The sequence below is a fragment of the Podarcis muralis genome, chromosome 13 (assembly GCF_964188315.1).
Source record: "Podarcis muralis chromosome 13, rPodMur119.hap1.1, whole genome shotgun sequence".
Taxonomy (NCBI): Eukaryota; Metazoa; Chordata; class Lepidosauria; order Squamata; family Lacertidae; genus Podarcis; species Podarcis muralis.
The window spans coordinates 27924377-27940675 of record NC_135667.1 but is presented as its reverse complement, the minus strand read 5'-3'; the positions used below and the strand labels follow the sequence as shown (position 1 = coordinate 27940675).

The following is a 16299-nucleotide window of genomic DNA, read 5'->3' as shown; positions in this document are numbered from 1 at the left end:
CTCAAAGAATTCTGGGCACTGTAAGGGTATAAGGACGTGATCCAAGTTATAAGGAAGGAGATTCCAACTAAACATTAGGAAGAACTTTGTCAGTAAGAGCTGTTTGATAGTGGAACAGACTCCGACGAGAGGTGGTGTTTAAGCAAAGGCTGGGTGGCCATCCGTCATGTATAATCTAGTTGAGATTCCGGCATTACAGGGGGTTGGACTAGATGACCCTATGGGGTCCCTTCCAACTCTACAATGCTGTGATTCAATGGTTGCTGGGAATTATAACTGTGTGAGGGGTAAACTACAGGGCCCAGAATTCTATGAGGGAAAGAATGTGGTTTTTTTCTAGAATGTGTGTAAAGGTATAGTGATCATAATACCAGCTATGTAACTTGTGCTTCTTACTACATTTGATTGTATGCTGCCTTGGGCATTGCTGTATGAAAGGGAAAAGTGGGGTGTAGATTATTTCATTCTTTCTTTGCTTATATGGACCCATCAGGGGGAATGATGCTTTGTAGAGTACAAGATGACAGGTCCCTGCCTGAAGGAGCTTACAAGCAGGGAAGCGGGGGACAACAGAGATGCAGTGTGCATTCGTTTTAGTTGCACGTGCTTAGGCTTAGGTCAACTCTAAAGGAGAAAGCAGCATTTTGAAATCTACAGAAAGTATTCCTGAAATGTGCAGGTTGCGAAGTTGTAGCTGACTGGGAGGTCTTGTGCAACAAACCCACTTTCCCAAAATATCAGACCTTTTGCAGAAAGGAGAGTAACTGGGCAACGCACTGCAAAGTGCAAGGTGACACTTGTTTGAGATCACATCATCTAGGCTTCCCTGCAAACAAATCAATGAATGCTCAACACACAGGTCTTCCAAAAGTATCCTTGCAGGCTTAGTTACAGCACATGGTAGGGAAATTGGGGTGAGTACAGGTAAAGGGACCCCTGACCATTAGGTCGAGTCGTGGCAGACTGTGGGGTTGCGGCGCTCATCTCGCTTTATTGGCCGAGGGAGCTGGCATACAGCTTCCGGGTCATGTGGCCAGCATGACTAAACCGCTTCTGGCGAACCACAGCAGCACATGGAAACGGCGTTTACCTTCCTATTTATCTACTTGCACTTTGACGTGCTTTCGAACTGCTAGGTTGGCAGGAGCAGGGACCGAGCAACGGGAGCTCACCCAGTCGCGGGGATTCGAACCACCAACCTTCTGATTGGCAAGTCCTAGGCTCTGTGGTTTAACCCACAGCGCCACCCACGTAGGGAAATTGGGGAGGTTGTGCCAAAAGCTTCCTGGGAAAGGTGGCTTTTGAGGAGGGATTTGAAGGAAGCAAAAGAGGTGGCATCAATGGTTTCCTAGGAGGCACTTCCAAGCGCACAGGGCAGCAAGGGAAGAGAGGGAGCAAGAGACCTTTGAACAGAGAGTTGGAGGCAGCTAGGTCACAAGCAAGAATGCATCTGAGAGAGGCCCCTGGAGAGAGGGACAAGGAGCTCATGCTTGATCTCGGAGTGGTCAGGAAACCCGTGAAAGGGTGAAGCATCAGAGTCAGAGGCAGGAGAGGTGAATAATTTTGGCAGCAGAGTGCAGCAGGTATGATAGCAAAGGAAGGTCAACAAGAGGCAGTATACCAGGCAAATGCTGGAGATAAACAAAGGCTTCTGTTGGCTACCAAGGGGAACAGGATTACTTGGACTCGTGGCGTGATCCAGCAGGACTCTTCGGATATTCCACTTGGCAAAGTCCAGGTCTGGACAGCTGAGGAAGAAGGCGCTCCCATCCTTTGTTTAGCTTCCAGGCACCAGCGCTGAAACATAGTGCGTGAAATTGAGGAAATCTGATTGGTGTTGACCTGCAAACACCCAAGGCAGCTTCATCCCTTCTCTCGCAAATACGCGCGTAACTTTTCAGCGAGGACCCACCCATTGGTGGAGGCGCCCAGCCTCTCTCGCCTGCCCTCCCGCCGGAGGGGCCAATGGGAAAGCGCCCTCCTACGTGCTGTATTAGCATATCAAAAGAAAAAGGCGAGGTTAATGAACCACTCGTAAAAAGGAGGGGTGGGTGGGCGGGCTTTGCGCGATCACAATAATACAAGAAATGGGGAGGAGTCAAGGCGCTCCTGAAATCAAACTTGGAGGAAGCGGCAGCAGGAGCGAGACCAGCATTTGGTAGCCTTCGCTCAGTTTCTGTTGCAGAGCCCGGGAGGTGGGTGGCAGAAGAAGATGCGAATTCGCTTGTTTTAATCTGCATAAAAGGGGAGGTCTCCAATGGCAAAACAGACCCTCCGCTCCCCATTCAGAAGAGTTTAGCGGGAGGTTTTCTTTTTCCCCTCTTTAATAACTGGGTCATTTCTTTCGTCCTTATACGAGGAAGCGGGGTGGGTGGAGAGAACCCCAAATAATTCTAACCGGGGTTAAAAACAAATTTTAATTCAGAGAACCAAGAATAAAGACTTCCCAGCCAGGCACAGGAAAGAAAAAGGTCGCTTCGTGGAGAGCAGGAAGAGACAACCCGAAGTTGCATCTGCTCCTCGTCCATTCCTCCTCCTCCTCCTCCGGACCCCGGACCCAGGTCCGGTCGCCCAACGGCCGGAGCAGCCGCCTCTGTACCATGACCGAGATCACGGAGAAGGAAAATGACCCGCAGCAGCACAACAGCGATCCGCAGCAGACTCCGGGCACCGCTCCCAGCCTCCACGAGACGAAGGTACCCAAGGCTTCCCCTCCGCGCGATCCGTGGCGCAGACTTTCTCTCTTGCTCTTCTCTTTAAAAAGCGCAAACCTGATCCTCCTCGGTTAGAGCTGCCTCCCGCCCGGGATCGAGCGGGTTGGGGACGCTGTTTGGTTTTGTGTTGTCTGCTGTGTTGTGCGTGTGTCTCTCTCTCTTCCCTCTTGGAAGATGTGAGCATCTCCACACCACCCACCTGCCCATCGCTTCGGTTTGCAAACAATTTCTCCCCTAGACTCGAGCGTGTGTATGTGTGTCTCTTTGCGTCTCCTCTCCATCTCCCTTAACCGCTCGTGCCTCCCTTTCCCTGCAGTAAACGAGGAGTCCGTGGACGCCCCCTCCTCACCCGCCAAAGCGCGCCTTTACGTTTGCTCCACAACCGCAGTGTGGGGCTGAGTTGGTTTCCTCGCGTGGACATCTCCCTCTCCCTCTCCCTCTCCCTCTCTCCTCCTATGCGGTGCACTCGCTCTTTGCATAGGGCACTGTAGGGTTACGGTGCTGTGGGATCAGTGGGCACCCGGAGGTGGGGAGTCAAACCACCGGATTCCTCCCAGTCTTGTGACCGATTTCCCTCTCTGGATGTCGAGCGGCGTGTGTGTGTGTGTGTAGATACGTGTGTTCTTGGCTTCCCAGTAAGGAACGATTCTATTCGGGGGGGGGGGGGATCTTAAGTTACCTCTTGTCTGTGTCTTATATGCCGAATCAATTCCTAGATCAAACGGCAGGATAGGAAGCCGTGCGATTTCATATCTATAGAGACAGTACATGGCACTTCTAAATGCCATACAACCCGAACCTGTCATATTAGCTGGGTTCTGCGCCCCCCCCCCCAATATAATCAGTGTTGTAAATAGACTTCATGCCCCGCTCTTCTCCATCGACCTCAGTCATTGAAAAGGTAAACGGCTAAAAAAAAATGCAGTGTATATCTATCTATACCTCTGTGAAAATCTAGGATATTGGCCAATACCTAACTTAGGCTTGTATGTTTTCAAGGGGGGTGGGTGGAGAGGGAGGGATGTTTCATACACACGCAGACACACACACACACACACGTGTGTCAGTGTGTGTATTGGAGGGGGAGCGCATTCCAAAAGGTTACTAGCGTGGGAATCATAATAACATCTTAATGATGGCGGGAGAGGGGTGGGATTTGGAAACCAGCAATTTAGCCTGGTGGGTCTGTGTGTGTGTTCCACTGCAGTAGTGTGACTTATTAGCACATGCTTTAATTGCAGGCTTCGCTGTTATAATGGTTGTGTTCTTTCGCAGCTGAAAGCCTAGAGGGGGGAGAGTGTCTTGGGACCCAATTTTGGAGGGGAGGGGTGGAGAAGGAAGGGGGGGGGAGAATTGCTTTGCTAAATGTAGATTTATATACAGTATTTTAATTGCCTGGCTGAACCAGAGCAAAGTGCACCTAGTCCAGAATTCTGCGCAGGATCCTGGTCCAGAATCCAGCCCACTGGATGCTTCTAAGTAGCTCCAGGATAGAGCACTAAAGGGCCTTCTCTTGGTGCTTCTCTCCCAGCATCTGTAATTCCAAGGAATGCTGCTCCTGTTTATGGAGGCTCAGTTTGCTATAATGACTTTCCTCCATGGAAAGTGTTGTGGTTTCTATGTTTTTCTAAAGCTGGAAGCCTTTGGCTCTGAAAAGATAACAGGCACTTGAGGAGCCACTCATCGAAAGGGCAAGTGTCTGGCACTGGCTCACCTACATCTTGTCACTCATTTCCTAGAGCCCACCTCCCTCCTTCCTCTCCATTGTGGTTTGAACAACAACAGCAAAAGCACTCTGTGCATGTTCAGAGGACTGCTGCTTTCTCCATTCTTGCAATTACTGATCCTAGATTTAGGGACTTCCATACACCCCTGGAGAATGCTGAAGCTGTACATGCACCATAAGAATCAGAATGGGGACAGAATCAAGAGTTCTTAGCTGGTGACCTATTTCACCCCAGACAGCAGAATCTCGGCTGGTTATGGTAGGGGCAGGTACTGATGGATACAGTGGTACCTCGGGTTACAGACACTTCAGGTTACAGACTCCGTTAACCCAGAAATAGTACCTCTGGTTAAGAACTTTGCTTCAGGATGAGAACAGAAATCGCGCAGGGACAGCAGGAGGCCCCATTAGCTAAAGTGGTACCTCAGGTTAAGAACAGTTTCAGGTTAAGAACGGACCTCCAGAACAAATTAAGTTCTTAACCCGAGGTACCACTGTACTTGCAAATGCAGACCAGAACCTCATGTGTTGCATGACACAATCTAGGCTAAGGCATAAGAAATTGGGGGGGGGGGGGAGGCTTCTTATTTTAACTCTCATCATGTGCATTCCACCCCCGCTCCCATTTGATATTAACGTCTTCATGGGCCGAGGAGGAGGGAAAATCTGTGTTGTGTGAATACACAGGCTAGATCTCCCGCCTGCTCTGATGACAGCATCTCTGCTGATGTCAGTGCTGTGACGTTGGCTGCTAATTCATCTAATATCCCAAGTAGATTTGAAATCGAGGGAGGACAAGCTGTGGTGCTGCTGCAGAGGTTTTTTTTTACCCACCCCTGACAAGTCCCAGCACAGTGTGTGTGTGTGTGCGCGCATTTGTCTTATGCAAGCACAACAGGACATGGTGCTGCTTTGCCCTGCAGTTCACTTTCTCGGAAGTTAAGTGTGGGGAGAGATGGGGGAGGTCGAAACGCAGTGTTCCGCAGGTTCCTTGCGTGGGTGAGGTACTCCCAGATGGCTCGCAAGTCTGTGTACCAAGTGGCTGTTGTTCCTCTTTGTTATTAATCATTTCTCATTAAACTTGTAATTAATTTGTAAACCTTGATCTCGTCTCGCTGCTGCTGCTCCATGCTCAGAATCTGCGAGGTAGATCACTGGTGGGCCATTTTTGGGGTGGGGGGGTGGGGAAATGGCGCTATTTATTTATTTATTTATTTATTTATTTATTTATTTACCTTTGTATCCTGCCTTCCCCCCCCCCCAAGGAGTTAAAGGTGGCATGCATACTTCACCACCACCCCCTCCCATTTTGTCCTCACAACAACCGTAGGAGGTTGGTTAGACTGAGAGAGTGAGCAACTGGTTCAAAGTCTCCATGGCTGAGTGGGGATCGAACTGTGGCCTCTCAGGTCCTAGTCTAGCTCTCTCTAACCACTACACTACACTGGCTGTCATACCTCCTCTTGATCTCTTTATACTGCCTCATAGTGCTGAGCCTTGTTCTGGACTGTACCACTCCAGGTTGGTGATGGAGTAGGGTATTGTGTATTTTGAAGGCTCCCCTATGTATGTGTGTGTGTGGTGGTGGGGACTCCCAGAACACACACACACACACACACACACACACACACATGTATATGGATCATCCTAGCCTTCTCCCCAACAGGCTGGTTTTCTCTGGACAAGGATATTTGGGTGGGTGGGTGCCTTGGGTGGTGGGCCAACCCATCCAGCGGCAACCAGCAGTGGAACAGTCCAAAGAGAGCTTTACCACTTGATTCCATGGATTGTATAAATTGTCCAGAGAATGGGGAGGGAGAGAGACTTGGGTTCAAGCGAGACACGACATGTGCAGAAGGCAGTGGAATCTTACCTCGGTAATAGTGACAGGACAGGCGTCCTTCACCACACTAGCTTAGGGGGGCACTGTGTGCAAGCCCCACAACACACACAGACACACAGTAGCTCTGTCCTCCAGCACCTCTCTTCTGCTCCCTGCCTTCCAGCATCTGCACCTCTGAGGCAGCCGTCTCACTCTGCCCATCAGTAGGGCCGGCCCTGTGTGCCTCCAGGGGAACTTAGGGGGCTAGGTGTGGTCAGACTGGCTCTTTTCCGTGGAGCAAAGGTGGGAAATGAATGCAATTAATGTAGAAATAAATGTTGTTCAGCAGAAGGGCCGTGCTTTGGTGGGGGCGTGAGCTAGCCTGGAGTGGCCAATCAGCTGCCACCGGGAGCTTTTCCAAAGGTCTTTTTCTACCTAGTCAAAGAGATGGAGAGCAGTTTTGATACTAATCAGGGACAGAAAGTACAGGCTGGGGGGGGGGGGAATCATGAGGCTTTTACCTGGAGCCAATGCACACGTGTTTTTTTAAAGCTTTTTTTTTTAAAGTTTTTTCAAGTTTAAAAGGCAGTGATAGGTATGTTTGGAGAAAGGTGGAGTTGCAGAGGGGAAAACAAAAACCTATGCTCTGTGCACCTGAAATAGGATTCTGCAAATCGTTTTTGCCACACCTCTAAATACCAGCTTCTGGGTCTTGCAAGCAGGGAGGTTGTTGATGTCCTGCTTGTGGTCTTCCCTTGGGCATTTAGTTGGCCCCTGTGAGAACAGGATGCTGGACTCGATGGGTCTTTGGCCTGACCCACCAGGGCTCCTCTTAAGTTCTTCACCAGTATTGGGGTCTAAAAGAGAACAGAGCTGTCTTCCAGCCCTGGTGCATCATTCAATTAGATGTGTGTTGAGGAGGCTGTTTCATGCCTGAGGCAAAATGTGTCCCAGCTTGTAATCTTGACCCCTTCCCCTCACACTGTGGATTCACACAGGCACGCACAAGCACACCCCCACATGTGGTTGGGGGGGGGGGGCGAGAGGATGCTGCAGTTGCTCAGTGGTGATGGCAAGAGAGTAATTCTCCTCAGGCCAAGCTTGACTCCTGATGTTTTTGGCACCTGTAGTGGAAGAATGCAAATAACGCTTCCTGTCCCTGTTAATTAACATGGGAGACGGGAGGGTATAGTACCACCAAGATGGTCTTCTGCACAGGCTCCTTTGCAGTGCATAGGCCTGTCCACAAACACAACATGCCAGTTGGGGACTGTGCAAGAGGGTTTCACAATTCAGTTTCTATAGTTCAGTCCGCACCTCACTGTGGGCCTGATCATATTCTGGTCCCTGTATGGAGTCCACAATCTGGATTCCCACAGCTCTTTTACTCAGAAGTCATGGAAGAGCTGCTCCCACCCTCCACCATGAAGACGGGGGCACCCTCTTCGTGCACTTCTGACACCCTGGTTCTTACGCGACCAGTCTCTGCCTCAGATCTTCCTCCCATCAAAGACTGTGCATTCCAGAAGGCTCTTCTTTGCCTGTCCGTGTAGACAACAACACTCTCTTCTGTGCTGACTCCTGGAGTAGGATGTGACCATAAACATTAGTTACCCTATTGACCGGACTTCCTCAAACTCGGCCCTCCAGATGTTTTTGGCCTACAACTCCCACGATCCCTGTGCTCATTTCTTATCTGGTCTTGGGAGTGAAAGGAGGGAGGTGAAATGGAAGCAGCTGGCTGGCTCCTTACACCTGTCTGAGTACGTTTACATGCGTGTGTAAATATCGAACATGCATCTGCTCTGCTCCCTTTCAGAGATCTAACGTCTAGACCAGGGGTCAGCAAACTTTTTCAGCAGGGGGCTGGTCCACTGTCCCTCAGACCTTGTGGGGGGCCGGACTATATTTTTTTTTGGGGGGGGGAGAATGAACAAATTCCTATGCCCTACAAATAACCCAGAGATGCATTTTAAAGAAAAGGACACATTCTACTCATGTAAAACATGCTGATTCCCGGACTGTACATGGGCCGGATTTAAAAGGCGATTGGGCTGGATCCAGCCCCCAGGCCTTAGTTTGCCTGTAGATGCCAAGGAAAGGGGGCTGAAACTGGAAGCATCCCCTGTGTCTCCACCAAAGGCAAAACAAAACAGGGATAAAATTTATGGACCATGTCTCTTCTCTTCCTAGGAACATATATTTATATACGGGACTATTCCTGTTAATTTGGGATCATTGAAAGGAGCCTTGCCAGCGCCTCTTCAATTTGCTGCACTAGCTCAGTAATAATCAGGAACAATAACAAACTACAGATGCCCTTCCAGCTTCCCCTCCTTGTCTCAATCATTTTTTTCTCTTCCTTTTTAAGACCTTTTTGCTCACCAAGCCCAGCCTTGAGCAGGCAGCCTGCTGTGGATTCAGGTTGCAGTGCCTTCTAAGGGAGCCGTGGCGGGGAGAAAATAGGAACGAGGGGAAAAAATGATGGGCCAGAAGGCAAATGGGAGTGGAAAGAAAGCCACGATTAACCACCTCAAAGCTTCTGAGCACATGTGGAGAACTAGGAGAGATTTCTCTGGCTTGCCCCATCTCTGGAGCTCTCGGCGTGCCTGATCTTATAGTGTGTTTTTGAGCAAACACAGTTGGTTTTGTGTTGTATTTTTAAAGGCAATTTCTAGGCTGCCTTATTTTAAGGTGTGGCATTTTGTGTGTATGTGTGTGTTTTAAGAGACAGAGGAGCAAGCAAACCCTTCTGTTCCTCCTTGATCTGATTTGATGTCAAAGTGTCTTTGGAAAGAAAAGGGGCCTACATCAAGGTTGTGTATATCAAGGATTGTCCGGCATCTTTACAATGCGTAAGGAATATCTTTCTGCAGCCTTCACCGCAGCCCCTTAAGCAACGCAAAGAATCGAACAGAACAGACACAGTGAGAGATGTTTCGGCTGATCTGTGCTTCCCCTGCCCCTATTCAAGGTTGGAAGTAAATTTATAAATAAAAGGCTTTAAAGTTCACAAGGAATTGGCCTTGGATTTCTCTGAAAGGAGAGGTGCTGGAGCTAGTGATTGTAGCAGAATCACTTCCTAGACTCTAAAAGCTTGCAGCCAGAATAATTCCCAGACTGGTTTGGCTGCTTAGTGACGGCAGAAATAAACTCTGTTCATGCTCAGATGTACTCTCCCCTATCACGAATATATGAAACTCCCGTTTGCAGAGTCAAACACATTGGTCGATCTGGTACCCTGAGGTCTTTTTATTTTAGCTCTCCTTTCTTTAACCTGAAGATGCCAAGTGTTGCACTTGAGACCTCCTGCATTCAAGACAGATTCTGCTGATAAGCTCTAGTGAGCACTGGCTTAATTTAAGCCAAGGATGGGGAACCTTTAGATGTTGCCGGACTCCAGCTGTCTTCAGCCCTAGCCAATGTAACTGATGGTCCTGAAGGCTGATGGAAGTTGTGGCCCTCCAAATGTTGTTAGACTACAAGTTCCCCATCCCTGATTTTAGATCTCATAGCAGGGTCTGAAAGAGTATTAAAACCAGCATTGGGAAATTCAGATCTCTGTGTGTTTGCAAATTTAACAAAAAACATGGGGTAGGGAGAAACAGAAAATGAAAAAGGCTCATGTTGTTTAGATCCCTTAAGAGCAAGTGTAAGGGGTGGCGCTGTGGGTTAAACTGCAGAGCCTAGGACTTGCCAATCAGAAGGTCGGCAGTTCGAATCCCCGCAACGGGGTGAGCTCCCGTTGCTCGGTCCCTGCTCCTGCCAACCTAGGAGTTCCAAAGCACATCAAAGTGCAAGTAGATAAATAGGTACCACTCTGGCGGGAAGTAAACGGTGTTTCCGTGCACTGATCTGGTTCACCAGAAGCGGCTTTGTCATGCTGGCCACACGACCCGGAAGCTGTACGCCGGTTCCCTTGGCCAATAAAGGGAGATGAGCGCCGCAACCCCAGAGTCGGCCATGACTGGACCTAATGGTCAGGGGTCCCTTTACCTTTAAGAGCAAGTGTAAATAGAGCATTTGGCTTGGAGCGGAGTCTGAGAGAACTGTGTTCAAACCTCTGTTCAGCCATGGTGTGGGCCGCTGAGTGATGCTGGAGAGGTCGAAGGTCATGTGCTGATCACTCAGTAGGTTAGTGAACCAGGGAGTGGGTGGTGGGGCAGGCATGGGTGCTGTGAATTCCCCACCTTTGCTCGTCTAGGTTGTGCCCGCTTTCACTCTCTCCTCGTCAGCATTGCATTGCATTTCTTCCATGTGTTGGACCTTACAGGAAGGGTGGTTGGAAATTAAAAATGATGGGCCAAAGGGAAAGTGCAGTTCCCACCAAAGAAAAGGAGAGGAGACCCAACTTCTGCTTATTCCTTTTCCTCTTACTTATATTTCTTTGGGCTTTATTGAGGTGTTTCATCTTTCGCAGTTAGAAAGAGCACTTTCTACTCTGACTTTCCTTAGTCGCTGCGAGCATTTCAGACCCAAAAAGGAGAATCTGGCTCCACCTTCTATTCCCTCTCCCATCGATTCAGCACAGATAAGAGGAACTGAGCATGCCTTCCCTTGCAGAGCTACTGGCTCAGCTTCCTCCCTGTCTTTTCAGAGCAGGGAGGGCCTCTCACCATAATTACGCTGGCAGTGGTTTTGTCAAAGCCTGCATGGAGGGCTTTAAAGGTCAAAACCAGCACCTTGGAAGCAAGCTGGCAGCCAGCCTACCTGGCGTATAAGATCAGTGTCATAGGATCTGAATCTGGTTGACTAGTTCCGTTCAGAACCCTGGGAGCTGCACATCGAACCAATGGAAGTTTCCGTGCTGTCTTCAAGGGCAGCCCTACAAACAACATAATGCAGTAATCTAGCCAGGAGGTGGCCAGGATATAAATGAGTGGGTCAGGTTCTCAAAGAAAAGAAATACAGTGCAACTTTGATATAAGACAGAAATGGGGAAAAGCACTCCTGGCTACCGCTTGGGAATCTAGGAACAGGGCCAGATTCAGCTGTGCTTCTGTACTGCAATCCTTTTTATTTTTATTTTTTAATTTTTAATTTAAATACAGCACATAAAATGTGGCTGTTTAAAAAAAAAGTGAAAGAGAAAAGGTTAGAGTACATCATTATAGTAAATGTTATCAGTTAATGCAGTCGTACCTTGGATCCCAAACGCCCTGGGATTCAACTTTGTTGGCATATTAATTGAGAAACTACTCTAATTCACACTTCTTGGCCAATATGCAAAACCAAACCACAGCTCCCCTTTAAAATGTACACTACTTCTAAGGTTGCAATGAAGTTGCCCAACCCACCAATGTCTACAAAAATGCATTTACAGTCGTACCTTGGAACCTAAACACCTTGGTACTTGGACATTTTGGCTCCTGAACACCGCAAACCCAGAAGTGAGTGTTCCGGTTTGCAAACGTTCTTTGGAACCCAAACATCCAATGTGGCTTCTGATTGGCTGCAGGAACTTCCAGCATCCAAAGCCACACTTTGGTTTCTGAAGGTTTTGGAAGTCGAACGGACTTCCGGAATGGATTCTGTTTGACTTCCAAGGTATGACTGTCATTACAATTTTTAGCCTAATGTATTTTGTATAAAGGGACGCGGGTGGCGCTGTGGGTTAAACCATAGAGCCTAGGACTTACTGATCGGAAGGTCGGCGGTTCAAATCCCCGCGACGGGGTGAGCTCCCGTTGCTCGGTCCCTGCTCCTGCCAACCTAGCAGTTCGAAAGCACGTCAAAGTGCAAGTAGATAAATAGGTACCGCTCTGGCGGGAAGGTAAACAGCGTTTCCGTGTGCTGCTCTGGATCACCAGAAGCGGCTTAGTCATGCTGGCTACATGACCCGGAAGCTGTCTGTGGACAAATGCCTGCTCTCTCGGCCTATAGAGCAAGAAGAGCATGCAACCCCAGAGTCGGCCACAACTAGACCTAATGGTCAGGGGTCCCTTTACCTTTACTATTTTGTATAAATGAGTTCCAAATTTCATTATACTTGTCCATGCAGGGTCTACATCCTATACTGTCATCCTGCAATTTTAGAGGGGGGGGGGGGGAGCCTGTTGAGTACAGCTACTCCTAGATTGCCAGATGACTTTATTTATTTATTTATTTATTTATTTATTTATTAAGTAAGTAAGTAAGTAAGTAATTGTTTATACTGCCATTCATCTGTAGATCTCAGGGTGGTTCACGACATTAAATCACAATATAAAAAAAAAATGCAAAATCCATGATTAAAAATAAAAACAAGATCAAACCAATGATCCCTTCCACTTTGCCTCCTAACTCCTAATGACTGCAGCCAGGGGGCTGAAACAGCAATGAAGACAAGACTGTACCTTGTGGTACACCATAGGACAAAGAACATGAGGATGAAACACAGTACAGTGGTACCTCTGGTTACGAACTTAATTCGTTCCGGAGGTCCGTTCTTAAGCTGAAACCGTTCTTATACTGAGGCACGCTTTTGATAATGGGGTCTTCTGCTGCACACGCGCCTCTGGCGCACAATTTCCATTTGCACTCTGAGGCAAAGTTCATAACCAGGAGCAGCTATTTCTGGTTTAGCAGAGTTCGTAACCCGAAGTGTTCGTAACCGGAGGTACCAGTGGTACCTCGAGTTAAGAACTTTATTCATTCTGGAGGTCCGTTCTTAACCTGAAACTGTTCTTAACCTGAGGTACCACTTTAGCAAATGGGGCCTCCCTCTGCCACCGCGCAATTTCTGTTCTCATCCTGAGGTAAAGTTCTTTTTCTTTCCCCCCCCTTTTTTTTCTTGAGGTAAAGTTCTTAACCTGAGGTACTATTTCTGGGTAAGCAGAGTCTGTAACATGAAACGTCTGTAACCTGAAGCAGCTGTAACCCTAGGTACCACTGTATCTCAATGCTGCTCTCTAGACATGACTCTTTAGGTAGGAGTGGAACCAATGTAAATAAATGCCTATCCTACAAGCTGGTCCAAGAGAACATTATGGTATGTGATAACAAAAGCCATGAAGAGAGATTACAAAGCAGAATTGGAGCCACCTTCCCCAATCCCACTCTTGATATGGGTCCTCCATCCTGGCGACCAAGCCTGATTCAGTCCCCAAACTGCGCCTGATGTTGAACGCCACCCGTCAGGCAGCAGCAGCAGCAGCAGCCCCAGTCCTAGTTGCTGCCGGGACTGACACTGACAGTAATGTCCAAGTCTGAGCAGCTGTAAGCAATTTCTTCCGCAAAGTGAACCACCCAATTGATCACAGCAGGCCTTTTAGACACGTGAAATCAGAAATCACCAGCTGGTTCTGGATCACGGTCAATTACTTTAGGAGTCAACAAAATCCAGCTACGTTTTATGTTGTGGTCGGCACACTGCAAAAGTAGCCACTTTCTATGCAATTTGTTTGCTACCATTTGCAAGCAAAAGGACTCCTCCTTGTAGGAGTCAGAGCCCTTCAAGAGAATGGGAAGGAATTTAACCTGGGCACTTGCAGCTACACGGAGGATCTGGATGTGAAGTGAGAAACAGTAACCATTTGGCCAGTGCCACGAACGCAGGAGCTGTGGCAAAGGGGCACTGGGTGGTTATCTGCCATCTGAAATTGCACCTGCTCCCTCCGTGGTTTTTTGTTTAATTGTTTGTTTGTTTAGATGCTAAGCTTGCTTTTGTAGAGTGAGTTGGTTGTCAAATGGAATCCATTAGAAAGCTGGGCCCGTTAGTTGCAGGTTTCTAGTGTAGAAACTATAGGAATTATAATTTTTAAAAGCTTAGCCCATGGGTAGGGTGCCGGATCCGGCCCAATTGTCTTCTAAATCCGAGCCACGGACCGTCTGGGAATCAGCGTGTTTTTACATGAGTAGAATGTGTCCTTATATTTAAAATGCATCTCTGGGTTATTTATGGGGCCTGCTTGATGTTTTTACATGAGTAGAATGTGTGCTTTTATTTAAAATGCATCTCTGGGTTATTTGTGGGGCATAGGAATTCATTCCCCCCCCCCAAAAAAAAATATAGTCCGGCCCTCCACAAGGTCTGAGGGACAGTGGACTGGTCCCCTGCTGAAAACGTTTGCGGACCCCTGGCTTAGCCTCACCAAATGGGCTGGGCAAGAGGGGCCCTGCACACTGAGGCACCTGCCATGTTGTGCATTGTTGCATCTGACAAAATAGTTTCCGGGAAATAAGTGTGCTTCCCTGGCAGGAATATGTTGAAATGCGACTCTGAGGGAAGTAAGATTCCTCAGCATCAGCACCAGACCCATGAAGAGAGCTGTGCCTTGAAGAGACATCTGGGCACTCTCCTGCCGGACTTGTTATGCTGCAAATGCAGTAATCTAGAAAGGCTTGCGGTTTGGAGTTTGTGGGCCCATAGAAGATGATAGCAGGGGAGGCTATGGGTCAGTAACAGGCATGGCACACAAGGTAGAGACCAAGGAGGGAAGCATAGATAGCCCGATACACTGGAACCTTTATGCAGCGCCTTCCAGAAATGTTTTCAGTCATGTACCTCCCATCATGAGGTCGAGAAACTTGCCATTTTAGTAAAGGAAAGCTATTCTCAGCAATCTTAAGCAAGCAACAAAAAGGGAGAAAGTAAATAGGACCGAATATGAACCCAGGGTGGGGAAAGTGAGGGGCGAATTAGATGTTGCATGCAAATAAACATAACAAAACCCTAGGTGGTGGTTTGTTTTAATGAAAAGCAAGCTCCCTAGGCAGCAATTTTGAGCAGAGTGCGTAAGGAAACTCTTTGTTGGCTGTTTTCCTCCTCAAGATCCACCCCCACCCACGATGGCTTTGCCCCTGCCGTTTTGGGCTGGCAGTTTTTGAACAGAAAGAGCTCACTGTTCGGCTACCACCACCGCCACCTTGCTAAAAATTGCAGTCCACTGAGGCTGCTTTCCTGCAAACCATTTGTGGGGTCCCACCTGGTGGTCCTTAAAAGTTTGATGCGAGTGAGCAAGGTGTGTCTTCCTCTTTCCCCAGGGTCCCTTGGCCATATTTTCTTTGGGGAACTGGTTTGGGAATTCAGAGGTTTGGAATTTTGCATAGCCATATACGTCAGTCTTGCCATCTCTGTCCAAAGGGCTTTTTCAGACGGTGGGGAGGAGTTTGAGTTTGGAGCTACAGTTTTGCATAGAGTGGATAGAAAGAATTCCATCCTTGGCCTAGAGAAGGGTCTGCAGTTAGGAAAGGATACAGATAGCGGGGGGAACTGGAGGGACTCTCAGGCAAGATGCACTCAGGGGCCCTCCCTCCACCCCTTGAGGGGAGGCTGTTTGCTGTCAAACAGCTCTTAGCGTCAGAAAGTTCTCCTGATATTTAGCTGGAATCTTTCTTGTAACTCAAAGCCATTGGATCGTGTCCTAGCCTCCAGAGCAAGAGAAAGCAAGGTTGCTCCATCCTCAACGTAACAGCCCTTGAGATATTGAAATATGGCTAGCATAAATCAAAGGACTGAGCCACCCATAAGGGGGGGGGGAATACTGATGCAAAGTGTCTACTTCCCAAAGTGTGCAGCAATTTGGAGTCGGAGTCGTCCCCCTCCCGCATGCACACACACACAACTTACCAGATTATCCCCAGATCAGGGACATTCAAATTCAGAGGGAGAAATGTGCGAGATTGCAGTTCTTTGCCGTGGATGATGCTAAATTAATCGAAACAGGACCAACTTTGGTTCCACGTGATACCCCGGTGCGGACAACAAGCCATCTGTAAGGATGAGATGTGTGAAGAAATGGTGGGGGGAATGTTTTTAGCCATGTCCTTGTTGAACTGGCAGGGGAAAGAGGCAGAACATTGAGGCAGAAGGCTGGCAGAGGAGCAGGGAAAAGATCAACCCCGAATGGGCATGGAATCCTGTGTGATTATTTGCGCATCCTGAACATTGCGCATTGGTAGGCAATGGCAGGCACCGGGAAGCAGCAGGCTTTGGCAACAGTGGATGTCAGAGGAGAAGTGGAGGGGGGGAAGAGTAGTTGAAAACATCCCCAAAGATGTGAGTCTATGTTTGAGCTCTGTGTGGGAGACATAACCGGGTGACGGTGGGGAGGTGA

The 16299-nt window shown here is 48.4% G+C and overlaps 1 protein-coding gene across 2 annotated transcripts in view; it reads left to right on the top strand.

Annotated features, from left to right (window-relative positions):
* Window positions 1-2104: 2104 nt before the first annotated feature.
* Window positions 2105-16299, top strand: part of STAC2 (SH3 and cysteine rich domain 2) — a 39796-nt gene continuing 25601 nt past the window's right edge. For both annotated transcript variants that reach the window (XM_028703264.2, XM_077917275.1), the window contains exon 1: window positions 2105-2696. In XM_028703264.2, the coding sequence (XP_028559097.1) occupies window positions 2601-2696 (96 nt within the window). In that variant the 5' untranslated portion in view covers window positions 2105-2600. The remainder of the gene's footprint in view (window positions 2697-16299) is intronic.